The following is a 21,138-nucleotide window of genomic DNA, read 5'->3' as shown; positions in this document are numbered from 1 at the left end:
AAAAATAGAAAAAACCTTGTGACCTCTCTAGAGGCCATATTTTTCATGAGATCTTCATGAATATTGGTCAGAATGTTTATCTTGATGATATCTAGGTCAAGTTTGAAACTGGGTCACGTAGGGTCAAAAACTAGGTCATTAGGTCTAAAAATAGAAAAACCTTATGGACCTCTCTAGAGGCCATATTTCTCAATGCATCTTCATGAAAATTGGTCAGAATGTTCATCTTGATGATATCTAGGTCAAGTTCGAAAACTGGGTCACGTGGGGTTTTAAAAAATAGGTCAGTAGATCTAAAAATAGAAAAACCTTGTGACCTCTCTAGAGGCCATATTTTTCATGAGATCTTCATGAATATTGGTCAGAATGTTCACCTTGATGATATCTAGGTCAAGTTCGAAACTGGGTCATGTGGGGTCAAAAACTAGGTCAGTAGATCTAAAAATAGAAAAACCTTGTGACCTCTCTAGAGGCCATATTTCTCAATGGATCTTCATGAAAATTGGTCAGAATGTTCATCTTGATGATATCTAGGTCAAGTTCGAAACTGGGTCATGTGCGGTCAAAAACTAGGTCAGTAGGTCTAAAAATAGGAAAACCTTGTGACCTCTCTAGAGGCGATATTTTTCAATGGATCTTCATGAAAATTGGTCAGAATGTTTACCTTGAAGATATCTAGGTCCAGTTCGAAACTGGGTCACGTGGGGTTAAAAACTAGGTCAGTAGATCTAAAAATAGAAAAACCTTGTGACCTCTGTAGAGGCCATATTTTTCATGAGATCTTCATGAATATTGGTCAGAATGTTCATCTTGATGATATCTAAGTCAGATTCAAAACTGGGTCACGTGGGGTCAAAAACTAGGTCAGTAGGTCTAAAAATAGAAAAAACCTTGTGACTTTCTAGAGGCCATATTTCTCAATGGATCTTCATGAAAATTGGTGAGAATGTTCATCTTGATGATATCTAGGTCAAGTTCGAAACTGGGTCACGTGCGGTCAAAACTAGGTCAGTAGGTCTAAAAATAGAAAAACCTTGTGACCTCTCTAGAGGCCATATTTTTCACGAGATCTTCATGAAAATTGGTGAGAATGTTCACCTTGATGATATCTAGGTCAAGTTTAAAAGTGGGTCACGTGCCTTCAAAAACTAGGTCATTAGGTCAAATAATAGAAAAACCTTGTGACCTCTCTAGAGGCCATGTTTTTCAATGGATCTTCATGAAAATTGGTCAGAATTTTTTATCTTGATGATATCTAGGTCACATGTGCTCAAAAACTAGGTCACTATGTCAAATAATAGAAATAACGATGTCATACTCAGTTGAACACTGGGTCATGTGGAGATAGGTGAGCGATTCAGGACCATCATGGTCCTCTTGTTATTTTATCTCAACCATACTTATACAGAAGATATTGACTGTAAAATCTCAGTCATGTTTGATAATCAGCCAGATCAGACTAGTATCTGCAGAATTATGGCCTTTGAATTAGTTAAAATTACAATAATGCCCATTGCCAGCTCAATAATTTGAGTAGTTTTTCTCAGAACTGAACCAAACTTACTCATAGGAATATCATTCAGTCATTCAAGTCTCATAAGAAAAAAAAACAGACACAGGAATTATAGTGTAAATGTTTTAAGAATCACTGTTTTTCAGACTGCAGCATTGGGATCGACAGTTTGGCATAAACCATTGTCTCTCATTCCATGTATGTCACCAAGTACTGCTGCGGGTGTTTTCACACATGTAAGTTGTCACAGAGCACAGTATGCATTAATTATACTATAATGTATTGCAGATGGCCTCCTTGGGAGCGACAAACTGGTACAAGCCTATATCTCTAATACCCTGTATGTCTGGCAGTACGGCTGCAGGAGTGTTTACACATGTAAGTTACCACTTTACATGGTAGCTGGTTGCATGACATTGTTGTTATATTTTAAAACTTCTTGAGTTATTTGCTAACCAACAGTTTATACATTAAAGTTATTTGCTCATTTGCAGTTTGTGTATTAAAGTTACTTGCATAACAATAGTTTGCATTTAAAGTTATTTAATAACCGTAGTTTGCATACTAAAATTATCTACATATCAATAGGTTGCATATTAAAGTTATTTGCATAACAATTATTTGCATAATAAAGTTATCTACATACCAAAAGTCTGTATATTTAAAGTTTTGCTTAACAAAAATGTACATATTCATTATCAGTTTGCATATTCAAGTTATTTACATAAGAATATCTTGTATATTTAAGTTATTTGGATACTGTCCATTTGCATATTAAAGTTATAATATTTATGTTACAACAGTTTGCATACTGCAGTTTTTTGCATATCAATAGTTTGCTTAGTTTTTCTGCATATCGGGGGTTTGCATATTTAAATGTCATTTCTATATTGGCAGTTTGTATAAGTTATTTTCATATTTAGAGTTTGTTTATTTAGATTAGTAGCATTTTATTTACGTAATTGCTTAATAAATGTTGTCATTGTGTTAGTGTGACTCTAGCCCCACCAAAAAATAATTAAAAACAATTAATAAATAATAGTGTATCCAAATTAAAAAAAGTCTGTAAATACAATACTTAGGTATGCTCTTTTAAGTTCTGATTGCACCTGAATATGTTTATTTTACTTCTGTTATGGTGTTAGATTTATAGCCACCAGAGCACATGGTGCTGAAAGTGAACTATTCTGTAATCACTCACTGTGCAGTATCTATCTATCATTATACCTTCGACAGGGAAGTTTAGAGGGTATCATTTATGAGAATCACACGGTTGGTCAGTCATATGGTTGGTGAGTTGGTTGATCAGTCCATTGCAAAATGTTTCTGGGATTCCAATGAAACTTCATACATACAATCATTATGAAGTTACAAAGATTGGGACACCAGTTTCCTGTACCCATACACACATCTGTCTTCTTTTGATACTTCATACACATGATCTTCATGAGTGACATATTTTTTCTCGGACAAAGGCGGGGGGCACCCATACACCCAACCCTCTCAAGTTTGTGGCACAAACAACTAACTGTGTTATCTTTTGTGAAGTTGACAAAGGTGGGGTTGGCAACAACCTTATCCAAAATTTTTATTTTTTTTCTCTGACAAAGTAGTATTTTGAGATATAAATCTCAATAAGTGATAGCTCTAGTGTTCTACAAAAATATCTGAAACCATTTTATGGAAAATTATGAAAATTGGCTTAGATGTTTACTGAAATGCTGTCCTTGGCTGACCCTCCACCTAGATTATATAGGGTGGGAAATCTTGTGTGAAACTGTTGGCCTGACTTTTAAGTAATTTTACACCATTTTTATGCCCCCGAAGGGAGGCATATTAGTTTTCAGCTGTCCGTCCATTAGTTCGTTAGTTTGTTTGTTCGTTCGTCACAACGTTAACTTTTTGCATGAAGGCACTTTACTCGCGAACCACTGCACCCAGGACAAAAACTAGGTCAGTAGGTCTAAAAATAGAAAAACCTTTTGACCTCTCTAGAGGCCATATTTTTCATGAGATCTTCATGAAAATTGGTGAGAATGTCCACTTTGATGATATCTAGATCAAGTTTGAAACTGGGTCAACTGCGGTCCAAAAATAGGTCAGTAAGTCTAAAAATAGAAAAACCTTGTGACCTCCCTAGAGGCCATATTTCTCAATGGATCTTCATGAAAATTGGTCAGAATGTTCACCTTGATGATATCTAGGTCAAGTTCGAAACTGGGTCATATGTAGTCCAAAACTAGGTCAGTAGGTCTAAAAATAAAAATAAAAAATCCTTGTGACCTCCCTAGAGGCCATATCTTTCAATGGATCTTCATGAAAATTGGTCAGAATGTTCACCTTGATGATATCTAGGTCTAGTTCGACACTGGGTTATGTGCAGTCAAAAACTAGGTCAGTAGGTCTAAAAATAGAAAAACCTTGTGACCTATCTAGAGGCCATATTTTTCATGAGATCTTCATGAAAATTGGTGAGAATGTTCACCTTGATGATATCTAGGTCAGATTCAAAACTGGGTCAGATGCCTTCAAAAACTAGGTCATTAGGTCATATTTTTCAATGGATCTTCATGAAAATTGGTCAGAATTTTTATCTTGTTGATATCTAGGTCAAGTTCAAACTGGGTCACATGAGCTCAAAAACTAGGTCACTGTGTCAAATAATAGAAGAAATGATGTCATACTCTGTTCAAAACTGGGTCATTTGGGGATAGGTGAGCGATTCAGGACCATTATGGTCCTATTGTTTCATGTTCTCTTGGTGTTGCCCTATCAAGATTGCACTCAAAAACATGGCCAGTAGAGAATCTGTAGTCACTTTTCTGTATGTCTATTTAGTGGAAAAATTTACATAATATTATTTTCTCTTTGAAAGTAAATTCACAGAAATGTTCCTTGCTGATAGCTGACCCTCTTCCAGATTTGTTCCATCCATCTTGATTTGCTAAATGTCATTGCTTCCAGGAAGCAGGGCTAGTTTTCAAAAAATTCTCAGAATATTGGGCTATTGGTCTTGAGCTGTTTTTGGCTGTATGTATGAATGAAACTTAGAAAACCCTAAAGTTAGAGAGTATAACTTTTCTGTAGACCTTCTTGCAAATACCATTCACATTGCTTGATTTATGAAAAACATGGCTATTACCTTCCATCTATTTGCCCATCACTCAGTCAGTTCATCAGTCACACAAATTTGATCCTGTGATAACTTTAAAACCTAAGTATAAGATGTTTTTTCATTTATGTTATTTTGTTGCTATGGCAGCAAATAGTCCGAAAATATGACCAAAAAGTGGCAAAGTGAGATCATGCAATAATTTAAAAAGTACAAAACATTTTTTTCATGAAACTTGATACATGGTTAGATGGAAATGTTAAAAATATGCACATCCTAATGGCTTATATTTTTGCTGCTTTGGCAGAATAAGCAGTTGCTGTGACAAAAAATATGACAAAAAAGTGGATTCTGCAGTAGCTTCAAAAGTAATTTTTTATGAAAATGGTAAATAGGTGGAAGACATTGTGGCTAATGTGCATGCTATTTTATTTTTAGCTCATCTGATTTTTATGCCCCCGAAGGGTGGCATATAGTTTTTGAACCGTCTGTCTGTCGGTCTGTCAGTCTGTCGGTCTGTCCGCATTTTTCGTGTCCGGTCCATATCTTTGTCATCGATGGATGGATTTTCAAATAACTTGGCACGAATGTGTACCACAGTAAGACGACGTGTCATGCGCAAGACCCAGGTCCGTAGCTCAAAGGTCAAGGTCACACTTAAGACATTAAAGGTTATTGCATTGATGGGCGTGTCCGGTCCATATCTTTGTCATCGATGGATGGATTTTCAAATAACTTGGCATGAATGTGTACCACAGTAAGACGACGTGTCATGCGCAAGACCCAGGTCCGTAGCTCAAAGGTCAAGGTCACACTTAGACATTAAAGGTTATTGCATTGATGGGCGTGTCCGGTCCATATCTTTGTCATCGATGGATGGATTTTCAAATAACTTGGCATGAATGTGTACCACAGTAAGACGACGTGTCATGCGCAAGACCCAGGTCCGTAGCTCAAAGGTCAAGGTCACACTTAGATGTTAAAGGTCTTTTTTCATGATAGTGCATTGATGAGCGTGTCCGGTCCATATCTTTGTCATTCATGCATGGATTTTAAAATAACTACGCATAAATGTGTGACACAGTAAGACGACGTGTCGCGCGCAAGACCCAGCTCCGTAGGTCAAAGGTCCTAAACTCGAACATCGGCCATAACTATTCATTTAAAGTGCCATCGGGGGCATGTGTCATCCTATGGAGACAGCTCTTGTTTTGAAAAAAAAAATGAGTTATTGTCATCACTTGATCGGCGTCTGCGTTGGCGTCGGCGTTGCCTGGTTAAGTTTTATGTTTAGGTCAGCTTTTCTACTAAACTATCAAAGCTATTGCTTTGAATCTTACAACACTTGTTCAACATCAAAAGCTGACTCTGTACAGCAAGAAACATAACTCCATCCTGCTTTTTGCAAGAATTGTGGCCCCTATTGGACTTAGAAAATATCAGATTTCTTGGTTAAGTTTTATGTTTAGGTCAAATTTTCTCCTAAACTGTCAAAGCTATTGATTTGAAACTTGCAACACTTATTCACCATCAAAAGCTGACTCTGTACAGCAAGAAACATAACTCCATCATACTTTTTGCAAGAATTATGGGCCCTTTTGGACTTAGAAAATATCAGATTTCTTGGTTAAGTTTTGCGTTTAGGTCAATTTTTCTCCTTAATGGTCAAAGCTATTGCGTTAAAACTTGGAGCAGTTATTCACCATTAAAAGCTGACTCTGCACAGCAAGTACCATAACTCCATCCTGCTTTTTGCAAGAATTATGGCTCCTTTTGGACTTGGAAAATCATGGGTAGGACAATATTTTTATTATACAGAGACAAAAAAAATCAGATGAGCGTCTGCTCCTGCAAGGCGGTGGGTGCTCTTGTTTCATTTGTCAGTCTGTTTTTTCCATCTGTTTGTCCTTCTGTCAGTCACAAATGGTGGATTTGTCATAACTTAAAAAGTACAAGATATTTTTTCATGAAACTTCATACATTGATAGGTGGCAATATAGATACTATGTAAAACCTTTTAGAATTCTTGCTGTAGCAACAAAGGCAGTTGCCTTGACAACAAAATGTCCCAAAATTTTTTTTAAAAAGTAGAGTCTGCGACTTAAAAAGTATAAGAATTTTTTTGGATAAAATCTGACACACATATAGAGGGTTATTTGGAGAAACTGCAATTAAAGTTCAACATAAAAAAAAAGTTTCCTATGACAGCAAATATGACAATAGCCCCATTTGGTATTGGGCATTTATTGCTGGGTACTGGTAATAGTATCTCCCCACCCCAACCCCCACTAGGGGGAGACATTGTTTTTGCCTTGTCCATCCATCCCACCCTCATACTTCATTTCTGATCATGACTGGAGAATCATTTGACCTAGAACCTTCAAACTTCATAGGGTGGCAGGACTTATAGAGTAGACAACCCCTATTATTTTGGTTTAAACACTATTTTATTAATCACAATTCATTTACAACATGTATATATATATCAAAAAAGCATACAGGATTGAGTAGGAAGCTAAAAGCTTATTTGAAACTCTGTCCTTCTCCCTATTATTTTTGGGGGTCACTCCATCAAAGGTCAAGGTCACAGGGACCTAAACCTATTTCCGATCAATAAATTGGGAACCACCTGACCCAGAATGTTGAAACTTCATAGGATGATTGGACATGCAGAGTAGATGACCCCTATTTTTTTGGGGGTCACTCTGTTAACGGTCAAGGTCACAGGCACCAAAACATGAAAAAAGGTTTCCGATCAATAACTTGAGAACCATTTGACCCAGAACCTTCAAACTTCATAGGATGATAGGACTTACAGAGTAGATGACCCTTATTGTTTTTGGGGTCACTTGAGCTAAGGTCAAGGTCACAGGGGCCCGAACATTGAAAACTTTTTCCGATCAATAACTGGAGAACCACATGACCCAGAATGTTGAAACTTCATAGGATGATTGGACATGCAGAGTAGATGACCCTATTGATTTTTGGGTCACTCAATAAAAGGTCAAGGCCACAGGGGCCTGAACATGGAAAACTCTTTCCGATCAATAACTGAAGAACTTCTTGACCCAAAATGTTGAAACTTCATAGGATGATTGGACATGCAAAGTAGATGACCCCTATTGATATATGGGTCACTAGATTAAAGGTCAAGGTCACAGGAGCCTGAACATGGAAACTGGTTTTCGATCAATAACTTGAGAACCACTTGACCCAGAATGTTGAAACTTCATAGAGTGATTTGACATGCCAAGTAGATGATCCCTATTACAGCCAACCATCGGTGTCTCTTTGACTTTCGCTCCTGTCCCTTAATTGACTTCTTGCCTATTAATACTATGCATTGGGGGAGAGATGCGCTTTTCTACAAAAGCATCTCCTAGTTATACCTGTTTGTGCTGTGAAGTTCTAGTGAGCAATCTAGGTATGGCACAGCCTACTGTTTTTAAAATTATTTCAATTTCACATTCAGGTATAAGGCTTCTGTTTTAACTGGAGAGTAAACATGTGCTATCAGGCAGAATGTACAATCTGGTACTTATTTCTAGAAAAAATCAAGGAAATGTACACAATTTCACTAGTTGACTGCCCCAGAAGCATAATTCAAAAATGTTAAGGAAGCTGATGTCAAAATCATCACACACTGTATGAAGGAAAGTTCTGAGAATAATGTACTAGTATAAGATGTTTGTTGCAGGGAGTACTAAGCACTGCCATACCATGGAATCTGTTAATGGAGCAGTATGGAGCAGATGATTCCTATGAGAGGGAGGTCAAGGAGCTTATAGAATCACCAGAACCTGTACGTCTTTACAAATTGTAGTAGTTTTACCTATCTAAGCAGCCAATTATATCAATCAGCAACATAACTCTGTCAAATATTTTTGCTGAATTATGGTCCTTTTTGGACTTGGAAATTGGTTCAGATTTCGTACATGCTCATTTTTTGCGTAAACTGTTTGACATATGGCTTAGAAATTTTAACCACTTGTGTTTATTATAACAGTCTCTATCTGTGTGCAAGAGTACATAATTCTGTCATCTATTTTGGCTGAATTATGGCCCTTTTTGGACTTGGAAAATAGGTACAATTTTCATACAAGTCAATGTTTTGTCAAAACTATTTGACATGTGGCTTTGAAACTTTGAACACTTTTTTATCATTATGATTTCCATCTAAAGGTAAGAGTACATAACTCTGTTAACTATTTTGACTTAGAAATTGGTTCAGTTTTCGTACAAGTCTACGTTTTGTTAAATCTATTTGACATTTGGCTTTGAAACTTTGAACGCTTGTATATTATCATGATTTCCATCTTTAGCAAGAGTACATAACTCAACTGCTTTGGCTGAATTATGTCCCTTTTTGGACTTGGATATTGGTTCAGTTTTCGTTCAGGTCGAACCTATTTGACATGTGGCTTTGAACACTTGTTAATGTCATGATCTCTATCTGTCGTCAAGAGTACATAACTCTGTCAACTATTTTGGCTGAATTTTGGCCCTTTTTGGACTTAGAAATCAGTTAAAGTTTTCATACCAGTCCATATTTTGCCTAACTTGTTTGTCATATGGCTTTGAAACTTTGACCACTTGTTTACCATCATAGTATACACATACAGGCAAGACTAGATAACTAGGACAAGGAGTTTAGCTCAGTTATGGCCCTTTTTTGACACAGAAATTAGTTAATTTTCCATATGTTTTCTAAACTGTTTGACATATGGCTTTGAAACTTTGAACACTTGCTTACCATCATGGTTACACATCGCCATATAGTGCAAGACTTATCCAAATCCACAAATACAGGTACATTGAACCATGATATTATTAGGACTCGTAAGGTACTAATTTTCTTGGATTTCATGGCTGCATTTTTCCATAGAGTTAAACCTCAGCAAACAGATTAATTCCCAGCCATTTATTGACAAACAGTTGAAAAATACAAATACATAACCTGAGCATTAGCTGTTTGGGCCAGAACCACAAAATTTAATGATTTCATGGTATACTTATGCAATCAGTTTTGATTTTAACACAAACTAATGTGTATTTGTCTTCTTTCAGTATTGGAACACACATTCTATGTACAGAGAAGGGAGGAAATATTATCACGAGCTTGAAGATAGTTATAACAGTGACTCTGATAGTAACAGTCATCTCCATATACAATCAGGGAACCAAACTGTACACAATAATTCAGGGATACAGTCTACCACTAGTGATTCTATAGAAACACAGTCTACATTTAGTAACTTATCTGGTAATGAATCAAAAAGTATTGGAATAAACAGTAACCAGTCTTTACATCATGAATCTTTGGAAAACCAGTCTAGTGATTTTAAAGATTTTTGTAACCAGTCTGTCTGTGATACTGAAGGAAAGACTGTAGTAACAAGTGATACACCAACAGGCTTGTTGGGTAGCCTAACAAACAGTTTTCCAGGCCTCCCATTGTGGTCTAAATCAGACTCGGAAGATGATAAGGTGAAACAGCAGTTGAAACTGGACTGTAAACATTTCATGAAAGGTGTAATGGATGAATGTACACACCTGGGAAATTTTTCAGTCCCAGTCGATCCTGAATTAATCATTATTGTGTCTGCTGAGAATGATGAGTATATACCTGTCAAAGGGTACCTGAAATTAAATGAAATATGGCCAGGAAGCCAGGTCAGAACATTACCTCGTGGACATATCTCAGGTTTTTTCTTTGAAAGGAAAGAATTCAGGTTTGTATATTTTGGTAACATCTGATACAATTCATTCATAGCAAGTTTGATTTATATCTCTGTTCACTGTTTTGACACTTCCTCCATGAAATGGAAATAAGAAAAAAAGAAATTGCCTACTTAACATATACTATTTTTTGTCAAGTTATGCTAAACACATACCTGTATTTTTTATACTCCCATGATATGAGCGCTATACAGGAATTACTTGGCTCCATCCCATTGGTTCCTGATCTGTTTTCCTTTAATATCAATGGAACCCATACAGATATCATTTTGAAACTTAATACAGGTTTTTAAGATCAGAGGACGTTCGCATACCAGGTCTACCTTTCTTTTGATAAAATTACTTCTCTTTTGTCAGAGAGCTTCCTAAAATGACATTCAGCACAGTAGATGAGGTGCATATTCACAAAAATATGTATATAAAATATAGATGTATGCAATTACTTTCAATTAAGTACATACTTATCTAGTCTGAAATGATTATATTGGCAAAACAAGATGAATCGAGTCTAAAAGACTGCTTTTAAATTATATTTTCTTGGCATAAATTAGCATATTGAGTCAATATAAAACATTCTTTTATTAGCTCACCTGTCACATAGTGACAAGGTGAGCTTTTGTGATCACCCTTCGTCCGTCGTCTGTGCGTCCGTCAACAATTTCTTGTCTGCACGATAGAGGTTTCATTTATGATTTTATTTTAACCAAACTTGCACACAACTTGTATCACCATAAGATCTTGGTTCCTTTGTTGAACTGGCCAGATCCCGTTATGGGTTCCAGAGTTATGGCCCCTGAAAGCGCCAAACTCAGCTATTTTGACCTTGTCTGCACAATAGCAGCTTCATTTATGATTTGATTTTAACCAAACTTGCACACAACTTGTATCTCCACAAGATCTTGGTTCCTTTCTTGAACCGGCCAGATTCGATAATGGGTTCAAGAGTTATGGCCCCTGAAAGGACTAGAATTAGCTATTTTGACCTTGTCTGCACAATAGCAGCTTCATTTATGATTTTATTTTAACCAAACTTGCACACAACTTGTATCACCATAAGATCTTGGTTCTTTTCTTAAACTGGCCAGATTCCTTTATGGGTTCCAGAGTGATGGCCCCTGAAAGGGCCAGAATTAGCTATTTTGAGCTTGTCTGCACAATAACAGCTTCATTTATGATTTGAATTCAATCAAACTTGCACAAAACTTGTGTCACCATAAGATCTCATTTCCTTTTTTGAACTGGCCAGATCCGATAATGGGTTCAAGAGTTATGGCCCCTGAATTAGCTATTTTGACCTTGTCTGCACAATAGCAGCTTCATTTATGATTTTATTTTAACCAAACTTGCACACAACTTGTATTACCACAAGATCTTGGTTGCTTTCTTGAATTGGCTAGATTCCATCATGGGTTCTAGAGTTTTGGCCCCTTAAAGGTCCAAAATTTGCTATTTTGGCTTTTGCAACCATATAGAGACTTCATTTATGGTTTGATTTGATACAAACTTCCAAAATATCTTCAACAACAATAAATTTTTGATTCCATGACGAATCTGTCAGCGCCAATCGTAGGTTCCAGAGTTATTTTATATCTGATTACCTCCCCTGATTGTAATCAAAATGGATTTATATCAGTAAGTACTTATAGGACTTTTTTGAAATTTCAGTATTGTCATTAATTGGACTGAGACAATCAGGGTAGTTACTATGGACTGATTTTTTTTATGTCAATTTTATGTCAAATTATCTCCCTTTATTTCAAATTAAAATGGGTATATATCCGTAACTAATGAAGATACTGATCTGAAATTTCATTTATGTCAACAGATGGACTTGGACAATCAGTGAAGATACATATTGACTGAATTTATGACAAATTACCTCCCTTTATTTTTTATCTAAATGAATACACCTTAGCAGCTTCTAATGAGATTGGTTTGAAATATTATTTATGTATTCCATGGTAAGAAATAGTCATATTAGATAACTCTTTATTGAACAGTTTTTGATATGAATACTTTACTAATATATTGTTGTATAGGCTTGTACTTTGTATCTTCTACATGCATATACCAATGCATGATTACCTCCCCTGATTTTAATAAAAATGGATTTATCTCGGTAAATATTTATAGAACTCATTTGAAATTTCATTACTGTCTTTAATAGTTGGACTGAGGCAATCAGGGTAGATAGCTATGGACTGATTTTATGTCAAATTAACTCACCTTGTTTCAAATTAAAGTGGGTGTATCTCGGTAACCAATGAAGATACTGATTTGAAATGTCATTGTGCCATCAGATGGACTCGGACAATCAGGGTAGATAACTTTTGACTGAATTTATGACAGATTACCTCCCTTTATTTTATGTAAACAAATGTATATCAGCAGCATCTAATGAGATTGGTTTTTAATGTTATTTAAGTCTTCCATGATAAGGAATAGTCATGTTAGTACAAAAATGCAGCATTTGAGCCTAGGACCTTCAAACTTGATATGGAAATTGGCCCTGACTAGGTCAAAAGGGACTGTTACTATAAAATGTTTATCCTGATGATATTTAATGTGTATGCCTATGTGCTCTATGTCCAAACTTGAATGGTACTCAGGTGAGCGATATAGGGCCATCATGGCCCTCTTGTTATGTTTAAAGGAGTTTTATTAATCCCCCGTCACGAGTTGTGGAGGGGGGGGGGTTATAGGAATGGTTTCCTTCGTCCTTCCGTCTGTCTGTAACAATTGTGTCCGCTCCATATAACTTAAACCACTTAAAGGATTTTCATGAAACTTGGGTCATTTGATTACCTCATCAAAACAATGTGCAGAACTCATGAGTCAGCAATGTCGACTCATGGTCAAGGTCACAACTCAATGTCAAAGGTTTAAGCCTTCCATTTTGTGTCTGCTCTGTATCTCCTTAACCCCATGAAGGGTTTTCCAAAAACTTGTGTCAAATGATCACCTCATCAAGACGATGTGCAGAACTGAACTCATGAGTCAGCCATGTCGGCTCAAGGTCAAGGTCACAACTTAATGTCAAAGGTTTGAGTCTTCCATTTTGTGTCCGCTCTCTGTATCTCCTAAACCCCTTGTAGGATTTTCATGAAACGTTGGTCGGATGATCACCTCATCAAGACGATGTGCAGAACTCATGAGTCAGCCATTTTGGCTCAGGGTCAAGGTCACAACTCGAGGTCAAAGATTTGAGCCTTCCATTTTGTGTCTGCTGTGTATGTTAACAATGCTAATGCTTCCACCCAATACCATCAACCCTTTCACTATCCTCAACAATGGCGGGGGATATAGCTGTCGTTCAGACTGCCTTGTTAAACTAGATTTGCCTTGTTTGATGTGTAATTTAAATTTGATTTCAGGAGAGCAATAGCTGATTCATTTGAATTGCATGCAGCCAAATATTACAACACTGAGCTTAGACGTACCACTTAATGTCAACTGAAATCTGAAATATTTGTAAGTATTTGCTAGACTTACATAAAGATCTGTTGTAATGTTATGATCTTAGATGTGATACCATAAGAAAATTTGAGTTGCCAGAATAAGTCAGTAGGAAGAGAACAAGGGTTTCAATCAGGAAGTTGTTGGTTCCAATCCCAAATGAAGTGTATGTTTTCTGTGAGCATTGCCTGAAGGCAACACATCTTTGGTCTGTCTTTCTCCTCAGGTTTGTGTGGGGAAGTTGTCAGTTAATTCTTACTTGTAGCTGGCTGAAAACAATATAATGCTAAGGAATGAAAGAAAACAGTTGACAGACCTCCAGGTATAACTGAAGTACTGTTTGAAAGCCATTGATGAACCTAACGTTTTTCAATACAGTCTTCTTGTTTAACCGACTTCCTTCTACATTTATATGTTGGATTTAAGTTAAACTTTAACATAACATCTACACAACTGTAGTTCATACAGTGACTTGCCAGCTTTTCATGGTGGAGAAATAGTTGACCCTACAAACATTATTTCAGGTACCTGGGTAGAAGAACCACTGACCTTCAGCAAATCAGCTGGACAGCTTACTCACATGAAAAAGAGTTCTACTCCAAAGCAGGGACGAGTAGCAAGTGATTTGAAATCTGTGACATTAACCACTGAGCCACAAATGCCCCTTTCCTCCTTCTTATACTACCTTATACGCACAAGGATATCGAGGTAAAGGCATTTCTGCTTTGCTTTTGAGTAGTCAGGAAAAGACGCTTCAGTGTTTATCTTGATTTGTTTTTATGGAACAATTCAATATAGCTCGTATTCTTTTACATTTTCAGATTAAGAAATGTCTCTTTGCTGAGAGGTTAATATAACAATGTTTGGAAAGGTTGTCAGTCACTGAGGTTAGTTACATCAACAGAAGGCAATTACATCCACAGAGGTCTATTACATCCACAGAGATCAATTACATCCACAGAGGCCTATTACATCGACAGAAGGCTATTACATCCACAGAGGTCTATTACATCGACAGAAGGCTATTACATCCACAGAGGCCTATTACATCGACAGAAGGCTATTACATCCACAGAGGTCTATTACATCGACAGAAGGCTATTACATCCACAGAGATCTATAACATCTACAGAGGTCTATTACATCCACAGAAGGCTATTACATCCATAGAGGCCTATTAGTAATAAATTTTAGATTGGTGAAAAATAATGGTATTGCCTTACATTTAAAGAGAAATCAAGGAAAAAACTTAGTTCACCTTTTCAGTTCATTTGAGAAAAAACGTTCCTCTAACAATTTCTTATTGAGCAATCGGTATTTTGCCATTCCTTATATATTGATGCTCAGGTAGTATTCTTTTGAGAATATTTATTTTTAGCTCACCTGAGCCAAAGGCTCATGGTGAGCTTTTGTGACCGCTCAATGTCCGTCGTCTGACGTGTGTAGTGCAACGTCAACATTTTCTAAAAAATCTTCTTGAAAACCACTGGGCAGAATTACACCAAACTTCACAGGAATGATCCTTGGGTGATCCCCTTTCAAAATTTTTCAAAGAATTTAATTTCATGCTGAACACTGGTTGCCATGACAGGGGTCACAAGTTTTACATAGACTGATACAGTAAATTTTTAAAAAAATCTTCTTGTCTAAAACCACAAGACCTAGGCCTTTGATATTTTGTATGTAGCATTGCCTTGTGGTCCTCTACCAAAATTGTTCAAATTGTGCCCCTGGGGTGAAAAGAGGCCTGCCCTGGGGGTCACAAGTTTTACATAGACTGATATCGTAATAAACTTTAAAAATCTTCTTGTCTAAAACCACAAGACCTAGGCCTTTGATATTTTGTATGTAGCATTGCCTTGTGGTCCTCTACCAAAATTTTTCAAATTATGCCCCTGGGGTGAAAAAGAGGCCTTGCCCCGGGGTTTCTCAAGTTTTACATAGACTTGTATAGGAAAAAAAACTTTAAAAATCTTCTTGCCTGAAACTGCAAGGCCTAGGCTTTTGATATAAGTATGTTGCCTTTCCTAGTGTTTCTCTACCAAAATTGTTCAAATTATGTCCCTAGGGTGAAAAGAGGCCCTGCCCTGGGGATACCAAGTGTAACATAGACTTATATAGGGAAAAAAAGATCTTCTTGTCTGAAAGTTCAAGGCCTAGGCCTTTGATTTTTGGTATGTAGCTTTGCCTGGTGGATCTCTAACAAGTTTATTCAAATTATGCCCCTGGGGTGAAAAGAGGCCCCACCCTGGGGGTCACTGGTTATAATTATGAGTTATATAGGAAACAAGAGCTGTCTCCATAGGATGACACATGCCCCCGATGGCACTTTGAATGAATAGTTATGGCCGATGTTAGAGTTTAGGACCTTTGACCTACGGAGCTGGGTCTTGCGCACGACACGTCGTCTTACTGTGTCACACATTCATGCGTAGTTATTTTAAAATCCATGCATGAATGACAAAGATATGGACCGGACACGCCCATCAATGCACTATCATGAAAAATGACCTTTAATGTCTAAGTGTGACCTTGACCTTTGAGCTACGGACCTGGGTCTTGCGTGCGACACGTCGTCTTACTGTGGTACACATTCATGCCAAGTTATTTGAAAATCCATCCATGGATGACAAAGATATGGACCGGACACACCCATCAATGCACTATCTTTTAACGTCTAAGTGTGACCTTGACCTTTGAGCTACGGACCTGGGTCTTGCGCGCGACACGTCGTCTTACTGTGGTACACATTCATGCCAAGTTATTTGAAAATCCATCCATGATGACAAAGATATGGACCGGACACGCCCATCAATGCACTATCCTTTAATGTCTAAGTGTGACCTTGACCTTTGAGCTACGGACCTGGGTCTTGCGCGCGACACGTCGTCTTACTGTGGTACACATTCATGCCAAGTTATTTGAAAATCCATCTTTCGATGACAAAGATATGGACCGGACACGAAAATTGCGGACAGACTGACAGACCGACGGACGAACAGACAGTTCAAAAACTATATGCCTCCCTTCGGGGGCATAAAAATACTTAAAAAATTATCAGATGATATTTCCTAGACTGTTTAATTATAATTACCTGATGACCCCAAGTGATTAGGGGTCACTTGACTGTGACCTTGACCTACTTTCTTGTTTTTTTAAGATACAGCCTTGAAATTTGGATGACATGTACAATTTTGCACACCAATCTTAAAACTGACTTTCAGTTACCATGAATGTGACCTACTGACCTACCTTAATATTTTAGCATCAGTTTGCCATTTGAAACATGTGGCTCATATTACTCAGGTGAGTGATCCAGGGTCATTATGTTGTTACAGTAAAATACCTAACGCTCGAGCACAAGGACATTATGGTCCTGGATCAATTTTTAGCTCACCTGAGCTATGCTCAGGTGAGTTTTTGTGATCGCTCAATGTCTGGCGTCTGTCTGTCGTCTGTCAACATTTAGCTTGTGTATGCAATAGAGGCTGTATTTTTCAACTGATCTTCATGAAATTTTGTCAGAATGATAACCTTGATGAAAATTAGGCCAGGTTCGAAAATAAATCATCCGGGGTCAAAAACTAGGTCACTAGGTCAAATCAAAGAAAAACCTTGTGTATGCGATAGAGGCTGTATTTTTCAATTGATCTTCATGAATTTTAGTCAGAATGATTACCTTGATGAAATCTAGGCCAAGTTCGAAAATGGGTCATCTGGGGTCAAAAACTAGGTCACTAGGTCAAATCAAGGAAAAACCTTGTGTATGTGATAGAGGCTGTATTTTTCAATTGATCTTCATGAATATTGGTCAGAATGATTACGTTGATAAAATCTAGGCTGAGTTCGAAAATGGGTCATCTGGGATCAAAAACTAGGCCGCTAGGTCAAATCAAAGAAAAGCCTTGTGTATGCGATAGAGGCTGTATTTTTCAATTGATTTTCATGAAATATGGTCAGAATGATTGCCTTGATGAAATCTAGGTCGAGTTTAAATATGGGTCATTTGGGGTCAAGAAGTAGGTCACTAGGTCAAATCAAAGAAAAACTTTGTGTATGCGATAGAGGCTGTATTTTTCAATTGATCCTCAAGAAATTTGGTCAGAATGATTGCCTTTATGAAATCTAGGTCAAGTTTAAATATCGGTCATCTGGGGTCAAAAACTAGGTCACTAGGTCAAATCAAGGAAAAACCTTGTGTATGCGATAGAAGCTGTATTTTTCAGTTGATCTTTATGAAATTTGGTCAGAATGATTGCCTTGATGAAATCTAGGTTAAGTTTGAATATGGGTCTTCTAGGGTCAAAAACTAGGTCACTAAGTCAAATCAAGGGAAAACCTTGTGTATGCCATAGAGGCTGTATTTTTCAATTGATCTTCATGAATTTTTGTCAGAATGATTACATTGATGAAATCTAGGCCATGTTCGAAAATGGGTCATCTGGGGTCAAAAACTAGGTCACTAGGTCAAATAAAAAAATACTTGTTTATACTTGAGATTTATGCTCCAATTTTAATGATAATTGGTCAGAATATTTTTTTCCATGAAATCACAAGGTCAAACGTGTTTACACTGGTGTGTTATGATGTGTTTCTCAGGTGAGCGACCTAGGGCCATCCTGGCCCTCTTGTCTTATATTTTCTATGTTTGGAGTGCTTAAAGATAACTCAAGAAATTTGCTTCACCTTGTGACTTCGAGCAGTATGGGTGTTACCATACTTTGTATTTGCTTGCTGTTTTTAAACACTGCCTGTTTTTTTACTGTAAGAGTATTGGCTGAAGTTAAAGGTTTTGTATTTTTTTGCTTTTGTGTCGGGCCTTTGATATAATTTTCAAAAATGGTTACATCCTTCTGTGAGGCTGTATTTTAATTGTATTATTACTTCATTGTTATTTTTAACAGTATGATAACATTAAGATGTGTTTGGTCGTTATTGTTTGAAGTTTGATCATTTTGATGTACAGTTAAACCTGTCTATAAAGACCACCCTTGGGAAAGCCAAAATGTGGTCTTTATTCACAGGTTAAAATACACTGTAAATGTTTAAATGGGAAACAAAACATGTGGTCTTTAGAGCCAGGTGGTCTCTGTTCAGAGGTGGTCTCTAACACTGGTTTGACTGTATATTTTTTAAACAATTAGTATTGGCAAAAGATAGTACTAAGGAGATGTTCTCTAATTATAACTGCTAGACTGTGATACTTTTTGTCTTTTACAGAATACTGTTAGTATTACTTGCATTCATTTTGCACTAGTAGTATTTTAGTGTATGTAGGAGTTAATATGATGAAATAAATTTTAACTGCATACATTTTGTATGGAATTCTACAAATAAAACCTTTAGATTTTCAATGTTTGCATTATTAATTCAGCAGAGTTTTATGATTCTGGTTGTGTTTAAATTTTCTAGTGTGTCTTATGCTCACTTTCTTGAAAATATCAAATATAATTTTGATGAAGAATTTTTGAGAAATCATTTAATGTTTCTTATTTCCGTTAAATGGACAATAACAGAAGGGTGATTACAAAACTCGCCCTTGATTACCTGGAGAGATGAAACTGATTAAGTGAAGGTTTCTCATGTGTTAGGGGCAATGTGAACATTGTTCATTTCCACATCTTAAATAATTTCAAAATCCCTTGATGAATGGCAAAGTTATGAATCGGAAATGAAAAAGACACTGTTGACCTTCGACTTCTAATTGTGACCTTCACCTTGGAGCTAGGGGTCTGGGTCTTGCGCATGACACATCGTCTCATTATGGTATATATTTTGCAAAGTTATTTCAGAAATTCCTTCATGGATGGCAGGGTTATGGACCAGACACGAAATAGACCCTTTTAACATTTGACCTCTAAGTGTGACCTTGACATTGGAGCTAGAGGTTTGGGTCTTGCGCATGACACATCGTCTTATTATGGTGAACATTTATGCAAAAAAAAAGGCAGGGGACAAAAAGTCCCTTTTACCATTTTGGCACGTATATCCCGACAATATTTGTAAGTTCACTCGAACTTAAGGTAATTCTGTTGCTTCGTCTTTGCAAACTTTCACAGAAGTTACCTGTTTTGGCTTGTTCTTTGAAAACTTTCAGAGAAGTAATCTGTATCGCAAAATATATCATTTTGTAAAATTCACAGTCACAACTCCTAAACCAGACACTCTCAACATTGCTTCCTAAACCACTGTCAGTATCAACCAAACTTGACACGAATATTCCTTGGGTAGTTTTCTTTGGAAGTATAGAACTGTTTGATATGGAAAAGGGAAAGAAAAACTTTGAAAACCTTCTTGGCAGAATTGCTAGCCCGAATTCAAAATAATTTCACACAATTATTCCTTTGGTAAAAATATTATCAGAAACGGATAGCCTGTAAGCCAGAATTTGAAAAAATTCTTACAAATGATCCTTTTACGACACTTCACCAAGAGTGTCCAAATTATTGTGATTTGTAAACAAGAGGACCATGATGGTCCTGAATCGCTCACCTCTTCCCACATGACCCAGTTTTGAGTATGACGTTGTTTTTTCTCTTATTTGACATACCGTAAAAACTTGAATATATGACGCAGTTTTTTACGATTTTTTTCATTTTCTCAAAGGGGTGCGTAATATAAACCAATGTAGAGCTTCAAACATTTTTTTCCCAGCTTGAAAACCCAAAAATATCGGCGAAAATCGGGCAGTTTTGTTCACTGTCATGTGTTTACATTTTGGGACCTCCTTTTGAAGAGCGTTTTATTGGGTGGGTCTAAAAACACGTACGGAACCGAACCTCTGAAGATATATGGTAAATCTGGTTTTGATTGTGAATTTAAATTTGTGTATTTGTAAATTTAACTAATAAGTATTGTACATATCCAGAGCACCGAATAATGTGTCCGTTCACTATAATTAGGCAAAATACAAAATTTCAAGGTTCCGGGTTGTAGGTGTTTGATCATTAAAATCATTATCTTTCAAGGTTGCTCAAATAAATTGCAATTAAAACAGATTGTTTGTTATTTCTTTATTTTCCAGACAATTATTACTGATCAATACAGCCGCTCGTATATTGTTAAACAAACATGCTAATAAACCGTGATTTTCTCGTTTGATGTGCCCATAATTATGAGATGTTTGTTCGCACGTCTGTTAAAGCGTGCTAAGGTGTTGACAGGTTGAGACAGTTCTCAAAATATCTTTAAATACTGATGACATTTTTGAGATGCTCATACCAATCTTAGATTGCCTCTCATATTGTCATATCAGAATACCTCTCGTATTGTCTCACTCAAATTACCTTCTCATATTGTCTCAGATATTGTCATTAGA

The 21,138-nt window shown here is 36.7% G+C and overlaps 1 protein-coding gene across 2 annotated transcripts in view; it reads left to right on the top strand.

Annotated features, from left to right (window-relative positions):
* LOC123556530 (protein ABHD18-like) overlaps positions 1-15,613 on the top strand; it is a 50,432-nt gene extending 34,819 nt beyond the window's left edge. Inside the window, exons 9-13 of one of the 2 annotated variants that reach the window (XM_045347305.2) lie at positions 1,802-1,891; positions 8,323-8,427; positions 9,693-10,357; positions 13,739-13,835; positions 14,642-15,613. In XM_045347305.2, coding sequence (XP_045203240.2) covers positions 1,802-1,891; positions 8,323-8,427; positions 9,693-10,357; positions 13,739-13,811 — 933 coding nt within the window. In that variant the 3' untranslated portion in view covers positions 13,812-13,835; positions 14,642-15,613. Of the gene's footprint in view, positions 1-1,659; positions 1,750-1,801; positions 1,892-8,322; positions 8,428-9,692; positions 10,358-13,738; positions 13,836-14,641 lie in introns of both variants that reach the window. The other variant, XM_053542770.1, reaches the window with a different exon arrangement.
* The last annotated feature ends 5,525 nt before the right edge of the window (positions 15,614-21,138 follow it).

The sequence above is a fragment of the Mercenaria mercenaria genome, chromosome 5, assembly GCF_021730395.1.
Source record: "Mercenaria mercenaria strain notata chromosome 5, MADL_Memer_1, whole genome shotgun sequence".
NCBI lineage: Eukaryota > Metazoa > Mollusca > Bivalvia > Venerida > Veneridae > Mercenaria > Mercenaria mercenaria.
This window is presented reverse-complemented; position numbering and strand designations above follow the sequence as displayed.